The sequence below is a fragment of the Anser cygnoides genome, chromosome 3 (genome assembly GCF_040182565.1).
Source record: "Anser cygnoides isolate HZ-2024a breed goose chromosome 3, Taihu_goose_T2T_genome, whole genome shotgun sequence".
Classification (NCBI taxonomy): Eukaryota; Metazoa; Chordata; class Aves; order Anseriformes; family Anatidae; genus Anser; species Anser cygnoides.
The window spans coordinates 14,481,198-14,501,954 of record NC_089875.1 but is presented as its reverse complement, the minus strand read 5'-3'; the positions used below and the strand labels follow the sequence as shown (position 1 = coordinate 14,501,954).

Here is a 20,757-nt window from a genome sequence, read left to right as displayed (position 1 = left end):
GAGTGGCTGTATGAAAAGCCATGGGAAGCTGAGCTCCAGAGACAGAGACCGCTTCTCAAGCTCATGTTGCTGCTCCTTGGTACATAGCTGCTCTGAATGAGCAAACTCCATAGAAAAGATGAAATTTGAAGATCTCTTGCTGGAAATTGGTGGCTTTGGCAGATTCCAGATTTTGATTTTGTTTGTACTTTGCCTCGCAAGAATCAACCTTCCCATGCATTTTCTGCTGCACAGCTTTCTTGCTGCTACCCCCTCTCATCACTGTGCAATTCCACACCAAGAGGCATTTGTGAACCTCACCATGGAGGAAATTCTGCTCATCAGCATCCCCCGGGAGCCTGATGGCACCTTCAGGTCCTGTGAAATGTTCTCACAGCCTCAGTTTCACCTACTGCTCAATTCTTCTCTGCAACCAGAAAACGACTCCGTCATCCAGAACTGCCAGCATGGATGGGTCTATGACCACTCACAGTTCACCTCCACCATCTCTACCCAGGTAACCCCTGGTCCATGATCTAGGTGAAAATGAAATCAGCTCAGTGCTTTGAGAAGCAGATGGAGAGATGTTAGGTGCACAGAATCAAAGGGGAATCTTTGCATTTTAACCTGTGGAAGTTGTTCAGTGAAGATGACCTGGGATGGGGAAGCTCTCTGAAGTTCAGTTAGTCATCAACATTTCTCATAACGAGCATCTTGATTTCTCTGGGCGATTGAGAAACTGGTGTTGTGGGGAGGAGAGATACATCAGATTTTCTCTGCTTGGGCCACGTGGAATTTGCACAAGATTACAACTATAAGGATTTCATTTTAGCCCGTGACTTACTTTCCTGATTCTCCTAACACTTCATTACTTCTCTTCCTCTGTCTGCCTCTCCTCCCTGATCTCCTGTTTCCCCCTCTTCTCCCAGAGATCATACTGCCTCTCTTACTGCCCCCCCTTGTTTTATCTCTGCCCCCTTGGCATAGCTTTGGTGTTTCACATTTGTTGAGCATGTAGCCTAGCTGGGAAGATGAGCAGGACAGAGGGAGAAATGAGGCAGAGGAGGGCATTCACTCCCCATGCCACCCAGCCACTGATTGGGAAGTGCTTGAGCTCACGGGGCACCCTGGGAATGGGGCAGCCAGCAGGCATGGGGTGGTAGGGATGGATGGGCCAAGTGAAAAGGGAGGAGGTGGTACAGAGCACAAAATGGTGGGACAGCAGCAGCAAGGAGGGTGGGCACAGATCATAGGATACAGGGAACAAAATTCAAAACTTTCCCAGATCAGAGCCCAAAAGAAGTAGGGTTTGTGGTGAGGCAAGGACGATGCTTCAGGAGCAAGGTGGTGATCAGCTCACAGCAAGCACTCAGCAGAGCAGGGACAAGGCCCCTGGAGACACTGAGGACATCACCCAGCTCAGTACCAGCTCCAACCTCATGCCAGCAGAGGGGTTCAGCAGCCATAGAGTGGAGACCCCATGGCAAGAGGCTGGATGAACCTGGCCTCGATGGGAAGGCAGGGAATCCTGGTAGCAGGAGCCCATCATCCCCAGCAGTGCCACTCGGGGAAACAGCAGAGCGAGGACTTGGCTGCATCACCCCCTCTGAAAAGCTGTAGACTCGCAGTGTACTCATCCCCCTGGAAAACATTTCACAGGTTTAGGAGTCCATCAGTCCAACTACCAGCAGTGCCTCTTGCCATCAGCCAAGAAATGTGCTCTCAAAGGGCCTCCTGCTGAGGTGCAGCATTCTGGCCAGACATAACCTTGAGCCTGCCCAAGGTCCCTGCTCATCAAACATTAACCACCAGCCTTCTGAAATGCTCTGCTAGGGCTGACAGTGATGCCTCTGGGTGTTAATACTTTACATGCAGGCTGTAGTTTTCTTTCCTTGAAAGGCAACCCAAAGCATGGTAGATCTGAGGGAAGGGGACAATTTGGTCAGACAGAAGGCTGATGGATCCTAACCTAGAGCCAATGCCTCCTCCCTACCACCCACCACCTCTAGTTCTGGCAGGCACTGAGGTGAGATGGGCACCAGATCTGCACCTGATTTCTACACTGTTTCAGGGAGAAAGGTGTAAAGCACCCTTGGAGGAAAGGCAGGAAAGGTGCTCTGCAGCAGAGGTGCTGGGCTCAGAGCCTCGTGACGCCACATTCAAAGTGCAGTGGCCTCGGGACATGTTCAAGGGGACACGGCCTCCTCTGGAGTCTTTTGTGCTTGCAGGCAGAAAGGTTGCTCAAGGTCTGGCCAGCCTTTTCAGAGAGACTGCAAGGCTGGGTTGATGATTAATTTTAGTTTTATCAAGTTACACTCATATGGAAAATTAACTCTGCAGCTTGGCCACAGCATTCTGTAATGATTAGCGACATTTGCACCTCCAAGAAAGTAAAATGATGCTCATTAACTGAGTTAAAAAGAATGCCTAGACCACTCTCTTCATAAGAACTCAGTAAGTTAGCCTCAGGAGCTAGTGTTTAGTCTGACTCCTCTGCCTTCTTTCTACCCTGCACAGACAACTTTGAGGAAATTGGCCAGGGCAACAGTAACTGGATATCAGCACACATAGAATCATAGAATGATTTAGGTTGGAAAAGACCTTCAAGATCACCAAGTCCAACCATCAGCATGGCCTACCGCGTCCCATCACTAAACCATGTTTTTTAGTGCCATGTCCACACTTCTCTTAAAATACCTCCAGGCTATGGACTCCACCACTGCCCTGGGCAGCCTGTTATAATGCTTGAACACCCTCTCCATGAAGAAATTCTTAATGTCCAATCTAAACTTCCCCTGGTGCAACTTGAGACCATTTCCTTGCATCCCAACACACCCTGAGGTCACTGCAGTGTGGCACCCTGCAGATGCCCATCTGGTCAGGTCAGTCCCCAGAGCATCAGGATCTTGATGAGGAAGCTAGCAGAGAAGTGCACCAAGGCAGGTTGAGAACAGTTATCACAGGGGTCAGGAGAGGAAAAAGGGATCTCTTCATGATGGAGTGGTACCCAGGGAAGCTTTCTCCTGCTCAGCAAGTGTCCACAGAGAGGTTGTCACAGTGGGGCTTAACAGCTGGAAGCCTCTGAGCTTTGTAGGTTGCCATTTTACATTTTTCAGGACTCTGGCACTGTCCTGTCTGCAGCTCCATGCACAATTCTACATCTCAAACAGATTTGGCTAATATGAATTGGAACACGAGATAGCTGATCACTGGAAGGAAGGGGTGAGAATGGAGACAGAGTTTGAATTGGGCACTAAGTGTCATTTTGGACTTGTGTTTCAGTGGGACCTCGTGTGTGAGCAGCGTGGACTGAACCAGGCAACTGCCACCTTCTTCTTCATTGGCGTCACAATCGGGGCCGTGGTGTTTGGATACCTTTCAGACAGGTTTGACACCTTGATTTGGAGGCTGTTCCTCCAGGGCTTCAGTTTCAATGACAAGGCCTTCACAAACCTGTGACGTGCAAAAGGCAGTCAGAGGGGCAGAGAAAGGAGAAAACACAATCATAAAGGGAGAATTCAGCCTTTCACATGAAAATTGGATTAAAGTCATAACTGAGGAGCAATGCAGGGGCTAAATGCTGAGTGGTGGCCACCGACTGGTTCATGGGGCAGCCAGTTAGGAGCCCACCAGGGAAGCAGTTCTCTGGCCATGGTTAGGAGCAAGATGCACTGCAACAATAACACTGACCCACTGCATTGGGGTCAGCACTGCTGTAGGAACAGTAAAAACTAAAAATATCCGCTGTTTATGGGACCTATTTCAGGAAAGATAACCGTCTATAAAGGAGAAAGCTGGTTAAAACAAACAAACAAAAAGTTAAATCCTTGCAAGTTATCTAGAAATTGGTTAAGGACACACAAGTGAGGGGTCAAAGCAAATGCATGCCATGTCTGAAACAGAGTTTCAAGAAAGAAAAGATTGACTCTGCTATTACTAGAGAAGCAGGGTAAAGGAGGTTGGTATAAGCAGGGAGGCTTTCCTTGAGGAAGAGCTAGGGCAATGCCTTGATGAGGAAAATAGGAACAAATCTGCTCTCCCTGGTTAAATGTTAGAATGTGATAATGTAAACTTGAAAAAAGTCTGAGTGACAACCCAGAAAGGTCATAAATTAAGAAATTAAGTATTTTTGCAAATAGCAGAAACAGGAAACCTACCAGAGAATACACAGAGCAAGCAAGCAAGCAGGATGTGCCATTCACTCTACACTATTCAATATTTAATGTCTGAGCTTCCTGTGCAGGAAACTATTTGATTCCTTCCCAACTTCCTTCCTCTGGGAGTAAACAAGCATTAGGGTAAAGTAGGCTACAAGATCACTGCATAGCATAGGGAAACCAGCTTCCCAGTACGATGCTCCCAGTTACTTCTGTATCTTTGATATCTTTGCTTATATCTGTATATTTCTGTGAGTCTCAAACAGTGTGTCTCAACTTTGTGTCTAAAAAGGTTTAATAGCACTTTTGTAGGGGGAAAAATGAGAATCAGGAAAAGGAGATAGACAAATTAAGGCAGAGAAAAGCTTTATGTTAGAGAAAAATGAAAAATAAACTGTTTTTTAAAGTGAATTGTAAGGGGAAAGAGCCCATAGATGATTAAGCAATAAAAGGAGCAACAATAGGGCTGTGGTGTGAGACATAACTGAGTTCATGCTCACAGCGAGGGAACATGTAGGGGCAGGTGCCGGAGCTGGAGCCTTCTCAAGAGAAGACCTGCCTTGAAATGAGCTGGTAGAAGAAGGCGTGAATTCACAAAATGAATGATGATAAACTGCCAGGACCAGGGAGTGGTCATCCCACGGTCCTACAGGAACTTTAGGATGGAAAAAATGAAATATTGTTGGCATTGTGTGACCTCCACAGCAGAGGACTGGGAAGGTATGAGGTATCAAATCAGTTTTTACACCAGTTCCCAAGAAAGATCTTGGGAACTACCAGCCAGGCAGCCTGGCATCTAGCTATATTGGGCAAATTGGCTCAGAAACTATTCTGAACAATTGAGCCAGTGGCCACATGACTTTTTCCTCTTTTGCACAAGATTCATACTTTACAAGCAGTCTGTATTTCTTTGAAGATGTTAACAGATATGTGAACAAAGAAGATATCATCTACTTGGATTTCAATAAGTTTCCTTACAAAAAGCTTCTAAAGAAACTGAGCTGCCCTGCAGTAAGGAAGAAGGTCCCTGCTTGGCTAAATAATTGATCAAAAGCTGGGAAAGAGAAGAGAGGTGTAAGTGTTCAGTTGTTACAATGTAGGAACACCTCTGGGGACCTGATAATTGGATATGTGTGCTTTTCAGCATTTTTCTAAATGATCTGGAAAAGAAGTAAGCAGGGAGGTGAGGCTGAGTGACAAAGCTGGACAAGACAAACTCTGAGCGTGGAGAACTGCAGAAGGATCTTACAAAGCTCTGTGAGTGGATGGAAGCATTAGAAGACACAATGTCAGGGTAGATAAATGTAAAATAAATAAAGAAACAATTAAAATTTCACATGTAAAATAGAGGCCTCTGAGCTGACCATAGCTGCTCAGGAGCAAGACTTCAGGGATATGATAGAAAGCTTCAGGCAAACATCCTCTCAGCAATGTGTAGTGGCTGGGGAAGCGAATTTAAAAGTAAGAATTATTAGGAAAGGAAAAGAAAGTTAAAGAGAACGTCACCATGCAGAAACATGCATATGTAGTGACCCCACATCTTGAATACCATGTGCAGTTTTGATTTCCTCCTCCCCGTCTCTAAAGGTTAGAGTAGAAGTGGAGAAAATTTGAAGAAGGCAACAAAAAAGACTAAGTTTTGGCTTGACTTCCAGTTAGAGAGACCGGACCCTTCAGTCTGCTAAAGTTACAGGTAAAGAGGGTTTGACGTACTCTTGTGAGCAGCCCGGAGCAGAGCTGACTGCACTGCCCTGCTGAGCTACGTGGGCACAGGCCCTGCAGGAGAGCAGGTCACATCAGGGGATGGTGCTGGGGATGGTGCTGGGAGCAGGGCATCCAGTAAATTTGCAGGAAATTTGGCAGATCCTTTTTCCTGATTCAAGTGGGAAGGGTCCTTACCTTGCTCAGCTTTTCTTCTGTTTGTCTCTTCACATGATCTTGATGTGGGATCGAGCCAAAACGCCTAAGCAAGCCCAGCATTTAAGCATATTTGTGCCCTGATTTGCCTCCCCTGAAGATGGTGTGCCAGGAGCTGCTGGTGGAAGGACAAGTGCAGTATTTGCTCCAAAAGCACTAGGAAAGGGGCCTGGGACTGACAGAGTGGGGATGGGAAAGAAGAGGTAAAGTTATGAAAGGGCAGGTCATGCCACATCCCTTAAAACACAGCAAATGTATTGAGCACTTTGTGTTGGTTCCCCACGACACTCCAGATACAGCAACCAGTCTCCAGTCGCTCAGACTATTTTTGGAAATCCAGCTGTTCTGAATCAGTCAGAACTTTCTTGTCATCCATTTGACCACCCCCAGTGAACTTCCACAGGTTATGAGTATTATCTTTACAAAAGCCATGCTGATTCTTGCACTGTTTACTTATCTGTGTGTCTAAGAATTCTTTTAACATTATTTTTATCCATTTTATCAGTATCGATGCTAGATCTGTTAAACCCCAGAAGTCATGCCCCACACCTTTGTAAGACACCAAAGCTGATGTCCCCTTAGCAAACTTCCTTCTCTCTAACAGAGAAGAGGTCTCACTTCCTTGTGCTAATCGTAATGCAGATATTTCATCTCTAGTGCTTTGGAGTGAAAACCATCTGGACCTGGCATTTTGCTACACTCATGGTTCACTTTGTTCTAAGATCCTACAGACACGCGTTTGAGAACACCTCTGCTGACAATTTTTACCCTGGTAAACCCTCCAAGCACCTTTACTGTGAACATATATATGCGAAAAAATAAATAAATCTGTTATTGCCTGCTCTTTTCCAAGCACCCCTTTTATGCCTTTTCCTTGTACCTCACTGGTTGTGCGATGCTTTGGCAGACCTCCAGACTGGGATATTTGTGAAAATGGCTTTTTTATTCTTTTTTATGCTTGCGCAGTTTGCTCCTTTTATTATATTTTCCACATTTAATCATTCAGAGGTTGGTCTTTTCCAAATCTTTCTCTCTGAAGACAGTTTTAACCGCATTATTTCTAGCAGCCTTCCTGTAGCCTGCAATTCAATCCTGCCAGCTTCCCTCTGGTTTCCTTAGCAGGTGGCATGCATTTGCTGAGAGAGTCTAGTAATGGATCCATAAATAGCTGCCTTGTGCCCTGCAGGGAATTTTATGTTTTGATATGCTTCTTGCTGTATTTTTGAGATATACCTTAATTTCAAAAATGTACCTTTTTTTCCTAAGCAGTTACACTTTTGGAAGCTGGATGCAGTTTAGGTGGTTTTCTGGATGTTTGCTGCTCTGATCCAGCTGCATTACAATGACTTTTGCAGACTGGGTCTGCTTAAATTTCAAAGCAGATCCAGCAAACTGCCTAGGCCAATGCCATGACTCATTTCTTCTACAGTAGATTCATTAACTAGCTGCTGCACGAAGTCACTTGTGATAACTCTTAAGAACGTTATTGTGGCATCGTGTCCCAGCACATAATTTGACCCCACCAGGGTAATGGTCTTTGCCATCATCCTTATCAGGTGGCCACTAGGAGAACGTCAGAATCAGGCCAGGGTTTCAGTCCCTATAGACCGAATGTTACCCATTGACAGAGTTAATTTAATTTAATTTTAAGTTTTTTAATTTTATTTTTTTTTAATTTTTTAAATTTTCACAGTGCTCTCTCCTCCTTCTCCTTTGGAGCAGGGGCAGCATCTGGTTCCAAGGGGACGATGGAAGGAGGAGGAGTGGGGACAGCTATTGGAAGGTGCAGGCTGTGCCAGCAACACAGATTTTCAAGCTGGCATCTCTCCTTTTCATGGTGGTGTTGAATGGGGAGCCCATTATTATTATTACTATTATTATTATTATTATTATTATTATTATTATTATTATTATTATTATTATTATTTTGATAATTGCTGCTCTTTCCATTTGGGAGATTTGTGCCTGGTGCTCACGGGGCAGGCTGACCGTCTGTAGTGGATCACATCACTGCAGCACTGGCTATATCCAGAGCAGTTTCCCCCCTCTGAGGCATCATGTAGTCTTTGCAGAGTAGGCAATATTTTCACTGACCTCCTTGAGTCTCTCATTTCACCATTTGAAACCCTTCTCCTGGACCAGGCTTCCAGCCTGTAAGTAACCCACGACTGTGATTGTGGCAGGTTCGGTCGGAAATCCATGCTCCTGCTGTCGCTTGTGCTCTCTGTCGTATTCGGGATGCTGAGTGCCGCCTCCGTCTCCTACAGCATGCTGGCCATCACGCGGACCCTCACCGGGATGGCTCTGAGTGGTCTCTCCCTGATTGTGTTGCCTCTGGGTAAGTGTGAGGTGTTTGTGGGTGCCTGGCTGTGAGGGGGTGCTCCTGGCAGGCACCGGGTAAGCAGGGACTCGTGCAGCACGCAGGCGTGATTTCAGTATGGGCAGCCAAAAGAACAACCCTCTTGGGAAGATCCAAGCATTACAATTTAGTCCAGTTAATGCTTTAGCAGTCTCATCAAAATATAACAACCACTTATTAGTGCTTCTGTTCCAGCATTAACACTTATCATCCATGCTGCCCAATTCCTGTTAAGCATCATTAACCGTGCAGTAAAAGCCATAGACAAATTATTGTCCCTTTTCTTCTGATACAGGGTTCTCACTCTTCAACCACAATTACAAAAATTCATCAGCGTGTCATGTCCTCAGCAGGAGCAGGATGGTGTGTCATTTGCAGGGTGTTTCTTCCTCCCCAGTCTTGACTTTGCAGCAGTTGTTTTCATTATGTTCCTGACCCGTATTTTTAGAAAGGCCAGGAGAAAGAAACAAAAAATAAAATAAAATAAAATAAAATAAATTAATAAAATAAAATAAAATAAAATAAAATAAAATAAAATAAAATAAAATAAAATAAAATAAAATAAAATAAAATAAAATAAAATAAAATAAAATAAAATAAAATAAAATATAAAATTTTTTTTTTAAATCACTCAAAGCTAGGCAAAACTCAAGCTGAAGACTTTAATTACTTAGATAATTAAAACAAGCTCCAAACTCCAAGCTACCCAGCAGAGCATAGGATGACTTTACAGATGCAGTTAGGACATACTAGGCAAGAGTCACTCTACTGTAGAGCAAGCTATAGGTGCAGCAAAAATTTCCAGAATTTTTGCAGATACAACCAAAATCAAGCTAAACACACTTCAGGAGTGGACAAGTCCTCACAAGACATTACACGTCCCAAGGCCTGCTATGGCTCATTCCTGTTATAAAGTCTGATGCCTACAAGACAAAGTAGAGCCTGGGAAGGACATTTATGATTGTTAGATGCTGTAGCAAGATGTCAGGATCTTTAGAGGAAAATTGACTTTTAGTTCACACACAGAAACAAGCAGACCACCGTTTGTTCTGGTTTTACATGTGCATTAGTATCTGTTCTCAATGAACACCTGTTCAGCTTAATATATTTCTTTAATGTGGAATAATGAGTGGGCAGAGAAATAGGAAACTATGCAGACAAGGTACAACTGGATAGTAAGAAAAAAAATGAGTTTAATGAAGAAGACCTCTTGAATGCTGCTGAACAGGGTAAAAATGTATCATCTAAGGGGTTTTAGCACCATTTTTTTATTACTGTATGTCCAGCATTTCTTCTTTTAAGGCTTTACTTTAATTGCTTACAGCTTTGCGGGAGGTTAAGCATTGTGGATGAACGTTTAAAATGTGCAAAATGTCAGCCAAACAGCAGAATTCTGCTGGAGGAAAAGACCAGGGATGTTGCCTCACTTTGCACTTCTTACAAAGTCCCGCAGACCCTTCCCTGGAGAAGTCCTGTGTGTCCCCGCTGAACGCTGCCTCCCTCTTGCAGGGATGGAGTGGGTGGACATAGAGCACCGCACCTTCTCTGGGGTCCTGACCAGCATCTTCTGGAGCATCGGGAACATGCTGCTGGCCCTGATAGCCTACCTGGTGAGGGAATGGCACTGGCTCTTAGTCGCCGTAACAGGACCTTGTCTTCTGAGCATTATCTACCTGTGGTGAGTGCTGCGCCCCGCAGCCTGCTGGCTGGTGGGGATGGGGGCGGGCTGTGATTTGCCTCCCCTGCCCTGTGAGCGTGGCAAATATCACAGTGCTGGTCCTGGGATGGCAGGCCTTGAAAACTGGAGGGGCCTGGGTTTCATCTCTCCTCACCTCTGCTGAGGTCGGGAGCCAAGGGTGCACCACGGCTTTGGGAACAAGGAGGAGGCAGGAATGAGGCTGAGGCCAGGCACAGATCTTTGCATTTTCCATGGCCTTTCTCAGCTGTGTGAACATCCTAACTGGTCGAATACATCAGCTTTCTGTGGGCTATTTCCCACCTGTAACTTTATTTAAGGAATATCTAACATCTCTGAAACTTCACAATGGAGAGGTGGTCTATTTAATCAAAGAAATTATTTTTCCTTTTTTTTTCTTTAATATAGCAAGACAGACTAAAATATAGGGTTGATTCACTGATACTGTCACTGTAGTGTGAAGTATGTTGGATTAGTTTATTCAAAGATACAAAACAGTTCTTTGCATGAGCAACTCCATTTCCTAGGTGGACAGATGTCCCTTGTTGTAATCAGCAGAGATATTCCCACAACTGCATAGATCTACCAACAAAATCTCAAATAATATTCATGAAAAAGGGGATAGAAACTGATGCTGTTGTTAAACAATGGCTCAAAAATAGATGTATCCTTTCCCCAGTGATTAATGCTTTCTGGCAAAGTGTATCATCTGATATTTTGCTGATCAAGTACAACACAAAAATATGTGTTCCGCTGGCTTTTTAATCTGAGGTTTTTTGCTTTTTTCCAAGGACAACTAGCTGTAAAAAATTGAATCATGGGAAATGTTGAAATTCATATAAATACATTTTGACCCATCCTTTGAAGGATAACTTTCCTTTTTTTCTCTCTCTCTTACATTAATGCCTTTTATGGAGATGAGTTCTCCAACAAATTATACTGTAGTCTGATCAAAATTCAGGCACCCAAGAAGTCCGTGATTGCTGGATAATTAAAAGTCCATGAAGTATGGGATCAAAATCAAATTTAGCACATTCCATGGATATTGTTGACATGGCACCACAACTCAGTTGAGACATTAGACAACCAAATGACATAATATACTCTGGAGATGGTGACAAGGTGTGCAAAATGTCATTTTTTTATTCTTTATGTTTTCCAAAGTATTAAAAGGTTATGGGAAGGAGTTGAAAACTTTCCAGAAGTCCAGTTCTGCAAATGTTTTTGCTCCATGCATCCTTTTTCATCTACTGATTGACTAGATTGAATAGTTTATTAGCTTTACTGTGGTCTGACTTGGGGCACGTAAATCACCAACAGCTTATAGGGAGCTGGTCTCAGATCACTCCTCTGGAAGACCCCATTGAGAGATTTTGACAAATATGTGATCTCAGTAGACCTCTTACCTACATATTCCTTCAAGCTTCTAAATTCTGTGTTTAGAGACACCCACCTGTCGTTGCCCAGAAGCTGCAAAAGAGCAAGCAGAGGAGCAGTGGCAGATTAGGGAATGAGTATTGCTTTAATGCTCACCACCCCTCCTGATGGTGAAGCAGGAGAAGTTGGGTCTCTCTTCTGCAAGGAATACGTGGCCCGTATTACCAAAATCTCTATGACACACTGCCAGGAAAGGATAAGCGCTTAAATTATTTCTTTAAGGGCAGAACAGCATGCGTGTGTAAAGACAGCGTCCTATTAGTCTTATTATTTTCATGCACCACAGTTTCTATTTTTAGCTGAGGTTGAAGTCTCACAGAGAAGATCCCCTCTCTTTGGCCAGGGCCATGTATGTGGGGTGGAAAACACGGAGCGCCAACAGGAATGCTGTCTTCTCTCCTCGCACCAGGTGGGTCCCAGAGTCTGCCCGGTGGCTCATAGCCAACGGCAAAGTGAAACAAGCTCACAAGCATCTGCTTAGATGTGCAAGAATGAACGGGATGAAAGACTTTGCTCTCTCACCAGAGGTGAGAAACTGAAGATCCAGACACATATCCTTCCTCTTCCATTTCCTCTTTCTCTCTGTTTTAATTCTATTTTATACCTGAAGCAATGCTCACAGCCTGCAATGTGATCCACAGGGTGCCATAGTCCATTTTACTCTAGAAAGCACTTATACCCACTGCTAAAGAGAAAACATCAGCTCACCTGACATAAAGACATATTAATAGCATGTACTTAGTGTATTCATTGCACTCAAGGTACTGTATGCAGTGATATCCCAAAATATGAAGGCTACTCCACCTTAGTCTGGAGAAATAATCTTGTATTTACTGTACATATGCAACGGAAGATTGTTGGCTGTGGTGAAGTCAGCACTCATGAAAATCCTTCACAGCGAGGCTTGGATGGCTGCACATCTGTCACCTCTGAATAATTAGATCCACATGATTTAAGTCCTGACCTCCTCAAGAGTGACAAAGCTCAGCAGTAAAATCCAGTGGGTACAGAAGTTTGTGGCTCATTAAACGCTGATATTTTCTTTAATGTCCTCTGCTTTATCTCTTACCAAAGGAGGAAGATGGGAAAACCCGGCACAAGCACACGAGCTTTGTGCTTTGCCACCACGGTCCAGATGTGCACACAGTGCTCCAGCATCCCCACCACTCTCTTATCCTGGCCACTATGCCATTTTTAAAAAGCAGTTTCTTAATATTTTTTAAGAGGTGGTTAGCCTCTTTGATTTACAATAGACACGTGTTGTTTAATCATGTGAGGAATGATGAGTTTAGGTTGTGGCAGGCGGGAGCTAACTGTGACTCTTCCTTGCCTTTAATCAAGCCAGTAGCTCTGACTAAATGTGTAAAAATAACAGGTTAAAACCCCATTCATTCAGCTTTGGCTTATGACTCTGTATTTCAGAGTGCAGCATCACCAGAAAGGACATGGGATTGTACCATCAACCTACTCTTATGGTTAGGAAGTGTAGCTGGGGCTTCCCCACTTGTGTGGCCTTGCACCAGGTCACACTGGACCATAACCACTGGACCTTGATCAAGAAAGGTTTGCAGTTGTGACACCTTGCTGGATTTATGAGGTTTATAGAGACATGCCTGTTTTCTCATCTGTATCCAAACATGCAGCCAACAGATGACTGCCTGATATAAGGTTGCTTGATTGATTTGACCATGCTTCAGTGTGTTTTGATGGCTTATTAAGATAACAACTGATTTTCCTTATTCAGAAGACTTTGATTCTGCGAGACATATAAATCTCCTGATAATTGCACATTACGTTACTGATGTGCTCTCAGATTTAATAGCACTGTCTTATAGAACTCATTAAGTAATTTCCCAGTGTGATTTTTTTTTCAGTACGAAAAGTTTTGTCACTCTTCCAAAAACTGCAAAGAATGAAAGTCTCATAGTATGCAATTAAACATAAAAATCTTAGCTCTTCCCTAGCTGAACATGCTGTTACTTACAACTATCCTCCTCCTTTTCCTAACATTATTTCATTTTGTACAGTTCTTTTAAACCAGAGAGCTCTCTGAGCTAGGATTTCTCTTTTATTAGATATTTCCAAGCCCCCAGCCTCCATAACCGTTCAGCACTGTGTTAACTGTAGGTAATGCTAAAAGCCTGCAGACTCCCTCACCCTCCTTCCTCCCCAGCTATCACTGAACCATGTGCTTTTAAAATTCTTTGGGGATTCTTGTTGTTCTGGCTCTCCCAGTTGTCCTTCCACATGCTAGGAAATCTGGCCAACAATATGTAGTAGATGTCTTCCATGTTAATGTCTTATATTACCCAGTTAAATAGCAAATCATGCAACTTAAAGAGAGGACTAACTGCCATCAGGGTTGCTTGAATCTCACATTGAAATTCTCAGCATTGCAGAAGTGGTCTACTATCAGTGCTATAATTCATCCTTCGTATCTGGATGAAAAGACTTATTATTTGCCTCTGAAAAAGGCAAAAATAGAGCAAAAAAGTAGAAAAAGGAAAGAAAGAAAATGGGTATACTGAAATAAAAGAAAAGCATGGGTTCAGCAAACCACTAGACAATGTGTGAAAGGATCATCCAACAGGCAGACAGCTCATCTGGTCCAGAGTCCCTGAACTGCTGGAGGTGGTGGCATTTTGGGTGGAATATCTCTGTGTGCTTGCCCTGCTCTCCGCGGGCTCCACTGCAGGATGCTGTTGGAGACAAGGCACTGGAAATGACCCTCAGACCCAAGACGCTGCAGCTCTTCTTCATACATCCAGCCAAGTTGCAGGCTCACAGCATAGCTCTGTGGTTGTGATTAAGTCTTTATGCAAAAACTTTGTTGTAGGCTTTGCTTTCTCTGAAGAGAATATTAATCTGAGAATACGTCACTAGTTAACCAGACTCTCTCCTCAAGGTTTCCTTAAAATTTTTCAGTTTTAACAGTCCTACCCCACATTTGCTGATGATTCTTGGGCATGGCGAAGCAAAGCCACGTTGACATCTCTCCCAAGGTTAGGTGTCCACATCATAGCTGTCTCCAGTCTCCTTTAGAGCCTTGCAATCTAATGAACAGAGTTGATGGAGTTTAGCATGCAGTTCTTCTGACCAAATGCAGCTATTTGCTCTGGGATGAAGTGACTCCATCACTCCCATTGGAGCTCCCCATTAACCACACAGTGAGCCTATGCCAACTAGCTTAGGTACCTCTGCCTGCACTGCAGACCTGCAGTTGTATGAATCTCTCACATCTTAGCCAGTGAGCACAAATTGTGAACTCTCCTGGTACTTGTCCCTAAATCAATCACAAAAATAATTTGTCAATAAACAATCTATTCTTCCTTATTGGCAAGGCTCACTTCTCAGTGTTTAGCTTCTTTATATATTCAGGTGGACATATTTTAAATATATAGATGTATAAATAATCATACTTACATAAATGTGAGAATAAAGCATGCAGTTCACCGTTAGCTCCTGCCTGAGACCTGACTCCATGGCAGGCAACTACTTGGGGAAGAGGGTGGAAATGGCCAATGCTGACTTTGCTAACATCACAATCTGCTGCAAGCCTTGTTGCCACGTAGGGTATGCAGGTAAGAAGGGGTGAATAGATGAAAAAGGGGTCTAAAATGGCAGACAATCTATTAAATATTGTATGAAGACATGCCTCTGATAACGTATGTCCAGAGAATTGTTCTGCTATAGGAAAGTATGGAAAACCCAATGTGATGATGGAGCTGGGAAGGATGACAGGCCCCAACCTCTCTAGGGTTTCATGTCTGGATCTTGAACGTACAGCAGCTGAGCTATTTCCTTCTTTCCACCTCTCCCAGGCCCTCAGAATGATCACAACAGACAAAAAGCCAGGAGAGAGTTACTCCTACATCAGCTTGTTCAGGACACCAGTCCTACGGAAGATCTCTCTGTGTTCTGGGGCAGTGTGGTAAGCAGTGTCACTTTGCAGAGGGGATTTATCCTGCACTTGCCCAGCTGTTTTTCCCTAATTACCATCTTCACACACTCCTTGCAGGTTTGGTGTTGCCTTCTCTTACTACGGCATGAGCATGAAACTAACTGGCTTTGGGCTCAACATGTATCTCTCCCAATTTGTCTTTGGCATCATTGAGATTCCAGCCAAGATGATCGTGTACGTGCTGGTGAATCGAATTGGACGACGGCAGAGTCAGGCATGGTCACTCATCCTGACTGGACTATGCATAGGAGCCAACATCATCATTCCCAAATGTGAGATGCTCTTCTGCTATATGCAGCACTTGCTAAAGGGGAGGTTTCCATTCCACGCAGTGCTAGAGAAGGAGAACCATAGATCTTGTCCACAGGCAACTGTGTACAGAGGTGTCTTTCATCTTCAAGGGTGACAGTGGGACAAGGCTGCTAATGTGGGCTAGCCCATATATCTGGTGGCAAAAGCTGGTCTCCAGTCACTGTGAAGTGGCTAGTGAGGGTCCAGTTATGACCAGGTTAAGCGTCTTTAGTACAGACAATGTCCAGTGGGAAACGTTGGGACCTATCCTTTCGTCAGTTCAGCTTCCACTCAGGATAACAGTCACCAAATTTTCAGACTTGGATTCAGACCTTGGATGCACTAGCTCTAGGGCTATTAGGCTTTCTCTTTATTTAATTATTTATTTTTGTAAGAGCATTGAACATTCGTTCCTTTTGCACAAGAAGCCTTTTCCTAGCTGTTGCTCTTCGACCATTGTCATAAATGTCTTTTCTTTCCTCCCAGCCTTCACTTCCTTACGCTCTGTAGTAGCCATTACGGGCAAAGGTCTCTCAGAAGCTGCATTCACCACTGTCTTCTTGTACACCTCTGAGCTCTACCCCACCGTACTGAGGTAAGAGATGCCACCGCCTGAGTGCACAACCAGACCCTCAGTGGGATGTCACCCCCTGGTCTTTGGCATCAACACAGCAAAAGATGCTGTTGGCTAGACTGCAGGACTGGTCCCTTGCCTCTAGAAGCAGCAGGTTCTAGGGATTATATATCGTACTCATGAGAAAGGGGCAGTGCGGGTGGGCTATGTGGATAGGGAAATCTATTGAAAGGTGAGGACTATTCTGTATGGGCACATTTTTGAACTCAAGGGATCTGTGCTCAATAAAGTCTTAGTACCCTGCGATAATCTGTTAGTAACTGCTAAAAGACCCAGGAAATAATCATTCGAAATATCAATTTTTATAAGGGACGCATATTACCACATGAGTTTGACAGCCTTCTGGACATCAGATGATACTAAAGCAGGGATTAACTAGCCTTTCAGGAGGAAAAAGCCAGTTTATATGAAATATCCAGGTACTGGAAACATAAAATTAGGTGCAGTACCAGCATGGTTTGGGCTATAGCAAAGACTGGTGGAGGAAATCTGTTTCTTGTGGAGTTTTTTGTTTGTTTTGTGAAAATCTGGAGGAAAACAAACAAAAAAATCAACTCATGGATTACTGCATGGATCATGGTTTACTTCACCTCTGTTTCTCCCTACCCAGAGTACCTACAGTCCTCTATCTTTCACCGGTCTGTTTTATGTGGGAATGGTGCATACTTAAACCAGAGTTTGCAAGGTCTGGTATGAAAGAAGTACCCATATCTTTCTTGTGGTCTACTCCACCATGGTCCCCTACCTTTCCAGGCAGAATGGGATGGGATACACCTCCTTCACGGCACGGATTGGTGGGGCTTTGGCTCCACTCGTCTTCCTGCTGGATGACGTGTGGAGGTCTCTGCCCGAGGTGACGTACTGTGGTGTGGCAGTGTGCTGCGGCTCGGTGGCCTTCTTGCTCCCGGAGACACTCAACGTGCGCCTGCCTGAAGGCATCGAGGACATCGAGAAGACACAGTGAGTCAGCTCCATCCTGCCCTGCACGTGGAGTCTGATGAGAAGGGCACAGAGACGTCCCACTCTGCTGCCTGTAATTCCCCATCCATGGGCGGCAGCAGATCAAGGGACAGCCCGGTAGGGATCAGGACTGTCAGATTTCTTGGTCTTCTGTCCATCAGCCTAAATATGCCTTCTTTTCTTCCAGGGTGAAAGAGCCATTACAAACCGGCGGTCCTGAGGGCATGCCGTTACAGTCTCTTCTGAAGTGAGCGACTCCGTGGGACAGGCACAGACACTGTGTAGGACTGCAAAACTGAGCCACCCTCTGACCTGCCAACAAAAGAGCCTTTACTATCCTCCTCGTCTCTCGCTGCAGGAAAGTGGGGCTGAGGGCATATAAGGAAGGATGTGGATCATGAAACCAGCTGGAGGGAGCTAACCCCTCTCTGTAGTGTGGCCAGGAGCAAGAACACTCAGGTCTAATAGGGTCTGGAAATGCAAGGACCCTGTGCTTAGCTCTTCCAGTCTTTGGCCTTGATGGACTAGCAGCACCTTTCAGATTACTGCACAGCCTTCCAGAAACTACAGTCCATTGGTTTACAAACCACAAAAAAAAAAACAGCAATAAAAAACAGAGTGTGAATTGTACAAAAAAACGTCTGAAATAAATCTAACTGGATGGTGGATAAACCATAAACTGTAGCTACAAATATTTCTTGAATTCGGAAGTGGTCTGGAGATTTTCCACACTGAGGGTCAAAGCTAGGAAAAAGTACATGCAGTAATTCCACTGAGAATGGGATATCTCCAAGCATTTGTCCCAAATACACAAAGAAGATGTATTTTTTTTTTCAGATTATTTAAATCTAGTTTATATGTGATATCCTTTAAGAAAAAAAAAATCATTACAGGAACTTTTGAATGTAATATTGAGTAATTCAGTAATGGATTTCATTCTGCTTATTGATCTAACACATTGATCTTAAGTTTAGGAAATGCCTTTGCATCTTGTACTTACTTCTGCAAATAACGGAGACAAGGCACCAACTATAAATCTGGAACCCTGACAAAGAGCAGCTTTCTAAATTGGGAAGAGAGAATGACCTCAGCATCTGAGTCCCAGACACACCATGATTCCCGGGGCTTTGATGAATTTTAAGCTAAACCATGCACAGGTCTATTAGGATAACACAAACCAACAACGCATCCGAAAACAGATGAGGAGCCCCATCAAATTCTAGGTCGAAGAGCGCCTCCTAGTAGAAATGAGCTGCATGGCGAAATTTTGCCCGCATTTTTGCTTTAAGCAAACAAAAGGAAAGCAGATTCCTCATCCTGAGACTGAGACATATAATTTTGTGTATTATTTCTGTCTCAAAGATTGGGTCAAATAGCCATTCAAAATCCCTGAAAAAAAAAAAAAAAGACCAATTCCCTGTGTGCTACCTTGTGTTCACTGGAGGCAGATCATCGCTCTTATATCAGCAAGTTGCAACACGCTGAGATTAATAACAGACCATAGTATTATTTCAGAAGCGCCCTATGCAGAACACTTGTTTGGGATCCTTTTCAGAGTATTGCCCTAGCTACAGCAAATACCTGAAGGAGACACCCCAGGGTGCTTTTGCAATGAAGGAGCATGCAACCTTTGATAAAAGAATGTGTTTATTAGTGGTAATTTATTATTTTGGACAAGCTTGACATCTCTCACTAGGTCACATTTTGCAGTTGTAGGTTTTCATATCTTTTCTATATACCTGTGAGTATAGTAAGTTATATCTGTAGTGCTGTCATCAGTTTTGGAACTGCATATATCCATCATGCATTTTATCCATCCTGGTAGCTGCCATCGAAGCTGGAAAGGAAGTTTCTCCTGTGTTACCAGATCAGCGTTAGCAAAATAATGTTGCAGCACTTTCTTCTGAGCCATCCAGGACCACGTGAAAAGAAAAGCTGCAAAACTCACTTTATCACAACCTGGAAAGTGTCAGTTCAGAAAAACTTTCAATAAAGAAGGTTAATTTTTTCTCCAGAGTGGGAGAAGGATGGGATTTAACGTCCTGATGTATTCCCCACCTCTACAGCCTTGTCAAAAGGAAGACAAGTGGGGTCCCAAATGACTGGGGTTGATGGTTCCCATTCTCACTCTGCCCATGCAGGAGCATACCCACAGGCCATTCCTCACATACAAGAGGTGTACATACACACACACACACACAAAATTAAAATGTTTACTTCTAAATGGCACAGCTGAGATAATATTGCTTTAAAACCCTTTTATTTTTTCTTGGGGGGGGAGGGGAGGTAAATTAAGTTCTGATCCCATTTTATATTCAGGAAAAACCTTTTAGCTTCAAAAAGACTAGATTCAGTATCCCAAGATTCATGTCAGTAACAATTAGCATCACATTTAAACAACCTGCACGTCAGCATCCAGTCAAAGATGATAAAAAATAATCGGACAGTTCTTCTTCATTCGAATCTTGTTATCATCCATTTGGCCTACATTTGGGTGTTTTCTATTTTCCTTAGATTATTAATAAAATTGGTCTTTTACCATAACAACTTGGAAACACTAATTGTTGTCACCGTCCATAAGGTGGAAAACATTTCATTAAGAATTTTTTGATCAATTTAGCAGAAGAAAATGAGGTAGGTAAGGAGCCATTTTTAAAATGAGATTTCCCTGTCCTTGAGCCACGTATCATCTCATGTTGTCAAAAAAAGAAAAAGCATGCTGGTCATCACCAATCTACCACACATTTCAGTTCTCTTCAGGAAAATGCTCTTGATTTGTTGGAAATGCGTCGTGTTTTATAGCAACCAACACAAGCATGCAGTGCTGACGGCATTTCTCATACAGGGTCTGCAAGGAAACCAGGGCATTAACCAAATCAAGAACTCTGTTGCCATTACTGACAGGTTTGTTAAGAGATCTAAACTCTCCAGGTTGTGAATTTGTGAAACGAGATGGGTGCGGTTGGCTGCAGCCTCGTTTAAGAGGAAGACAGGAGCAATGGTTACAAGGAAAAAGGCATTTTCAATGAACAGAAAAACCTAACTCGGTAACAATGCTTGAGAAGATAAGCACAGGAAAACCGAAAGATGTCAAGAAGAAAAACAGGATTTGATGAGTGTGGTGGACCAAGGACAAGTGTCGGTGTACCAGCTCCCAGGCCTCGCTGTCTCTCAGCTTGGGGCCAGCATCACCCCCAGGGGCAGCCTGGCCCTTTCCTCGCCTGCCACCCTCATCTGCCATCTGTTTTTCACTCCATTTCACCAAGACCATCCTCGAACTACCCGCAGCATCCCGATGCGGGCCAAGGAGCGCTGAGCAGAGGGGACGACCCCTTCCCTCTCCCCCATAGCTGTACCCCACAGGGG

The 20,757-nt window shown here is 43.9% G+C and overlaps 1 protein-coding gene across 1 annotated transcript; it reads left to right on the top strand.

Moving 5' to 3' along the window:
• On the top strand, positions 1 to 18,098 carry SLC22A7 (solute carrier family 22 member 7). The gene is made up of 10 exons (XM_013194917.3): positions 1 to 496; positions 3,262 to 3,365; positions 8,237 to 8,391; positions 9,922 to 10,090; positions 11,955 to 12,072; positions 15,367 to 15,476; positions 15,564 to 15,778; positions 16,284 to 16,392; positions 17,185 to 17,391; positions 17,579 to 18,098. Exons 1-10 carry the CDS (start codon positions 119 to 121, stop codon positions 17,640 to 17,642), a joined length of 1,629 nt encoding a protein of 542 aa, XP_013050371.1. The 5' UTR covers positions 1 to 118; the 3' UTR covers positions 17,643 to 18,098.
• The last annotated feature ends 2,659 nt before the right edge of the window (positions 18,099 to 20,757 follow it).

Bases quoted from the DNA above. Each gene is read 5' to 3' on its own strand.
- SLC22A7 (XM_013194917.3), top strand. From the start codon at position 119: ATGAAATTTGAAGATCTCTTGCTGGAAATTGGTGGCTTTGGCAGATTC. The intron at 497-3,261 runs GTAACCCCTGGT...CTTGTGTTTCAG, and splicing joins CCTCCACCATCTCTACCCAG to TGGGACCTCGTGTGTGAGCA. The intron at 3,366-8,236 runs GTTTGACACCTT...TGATTGTGGCAG, and splicing joins TTTGGATACCTTTCAGACAG to GTTCGGTCGGAAATCCATGC.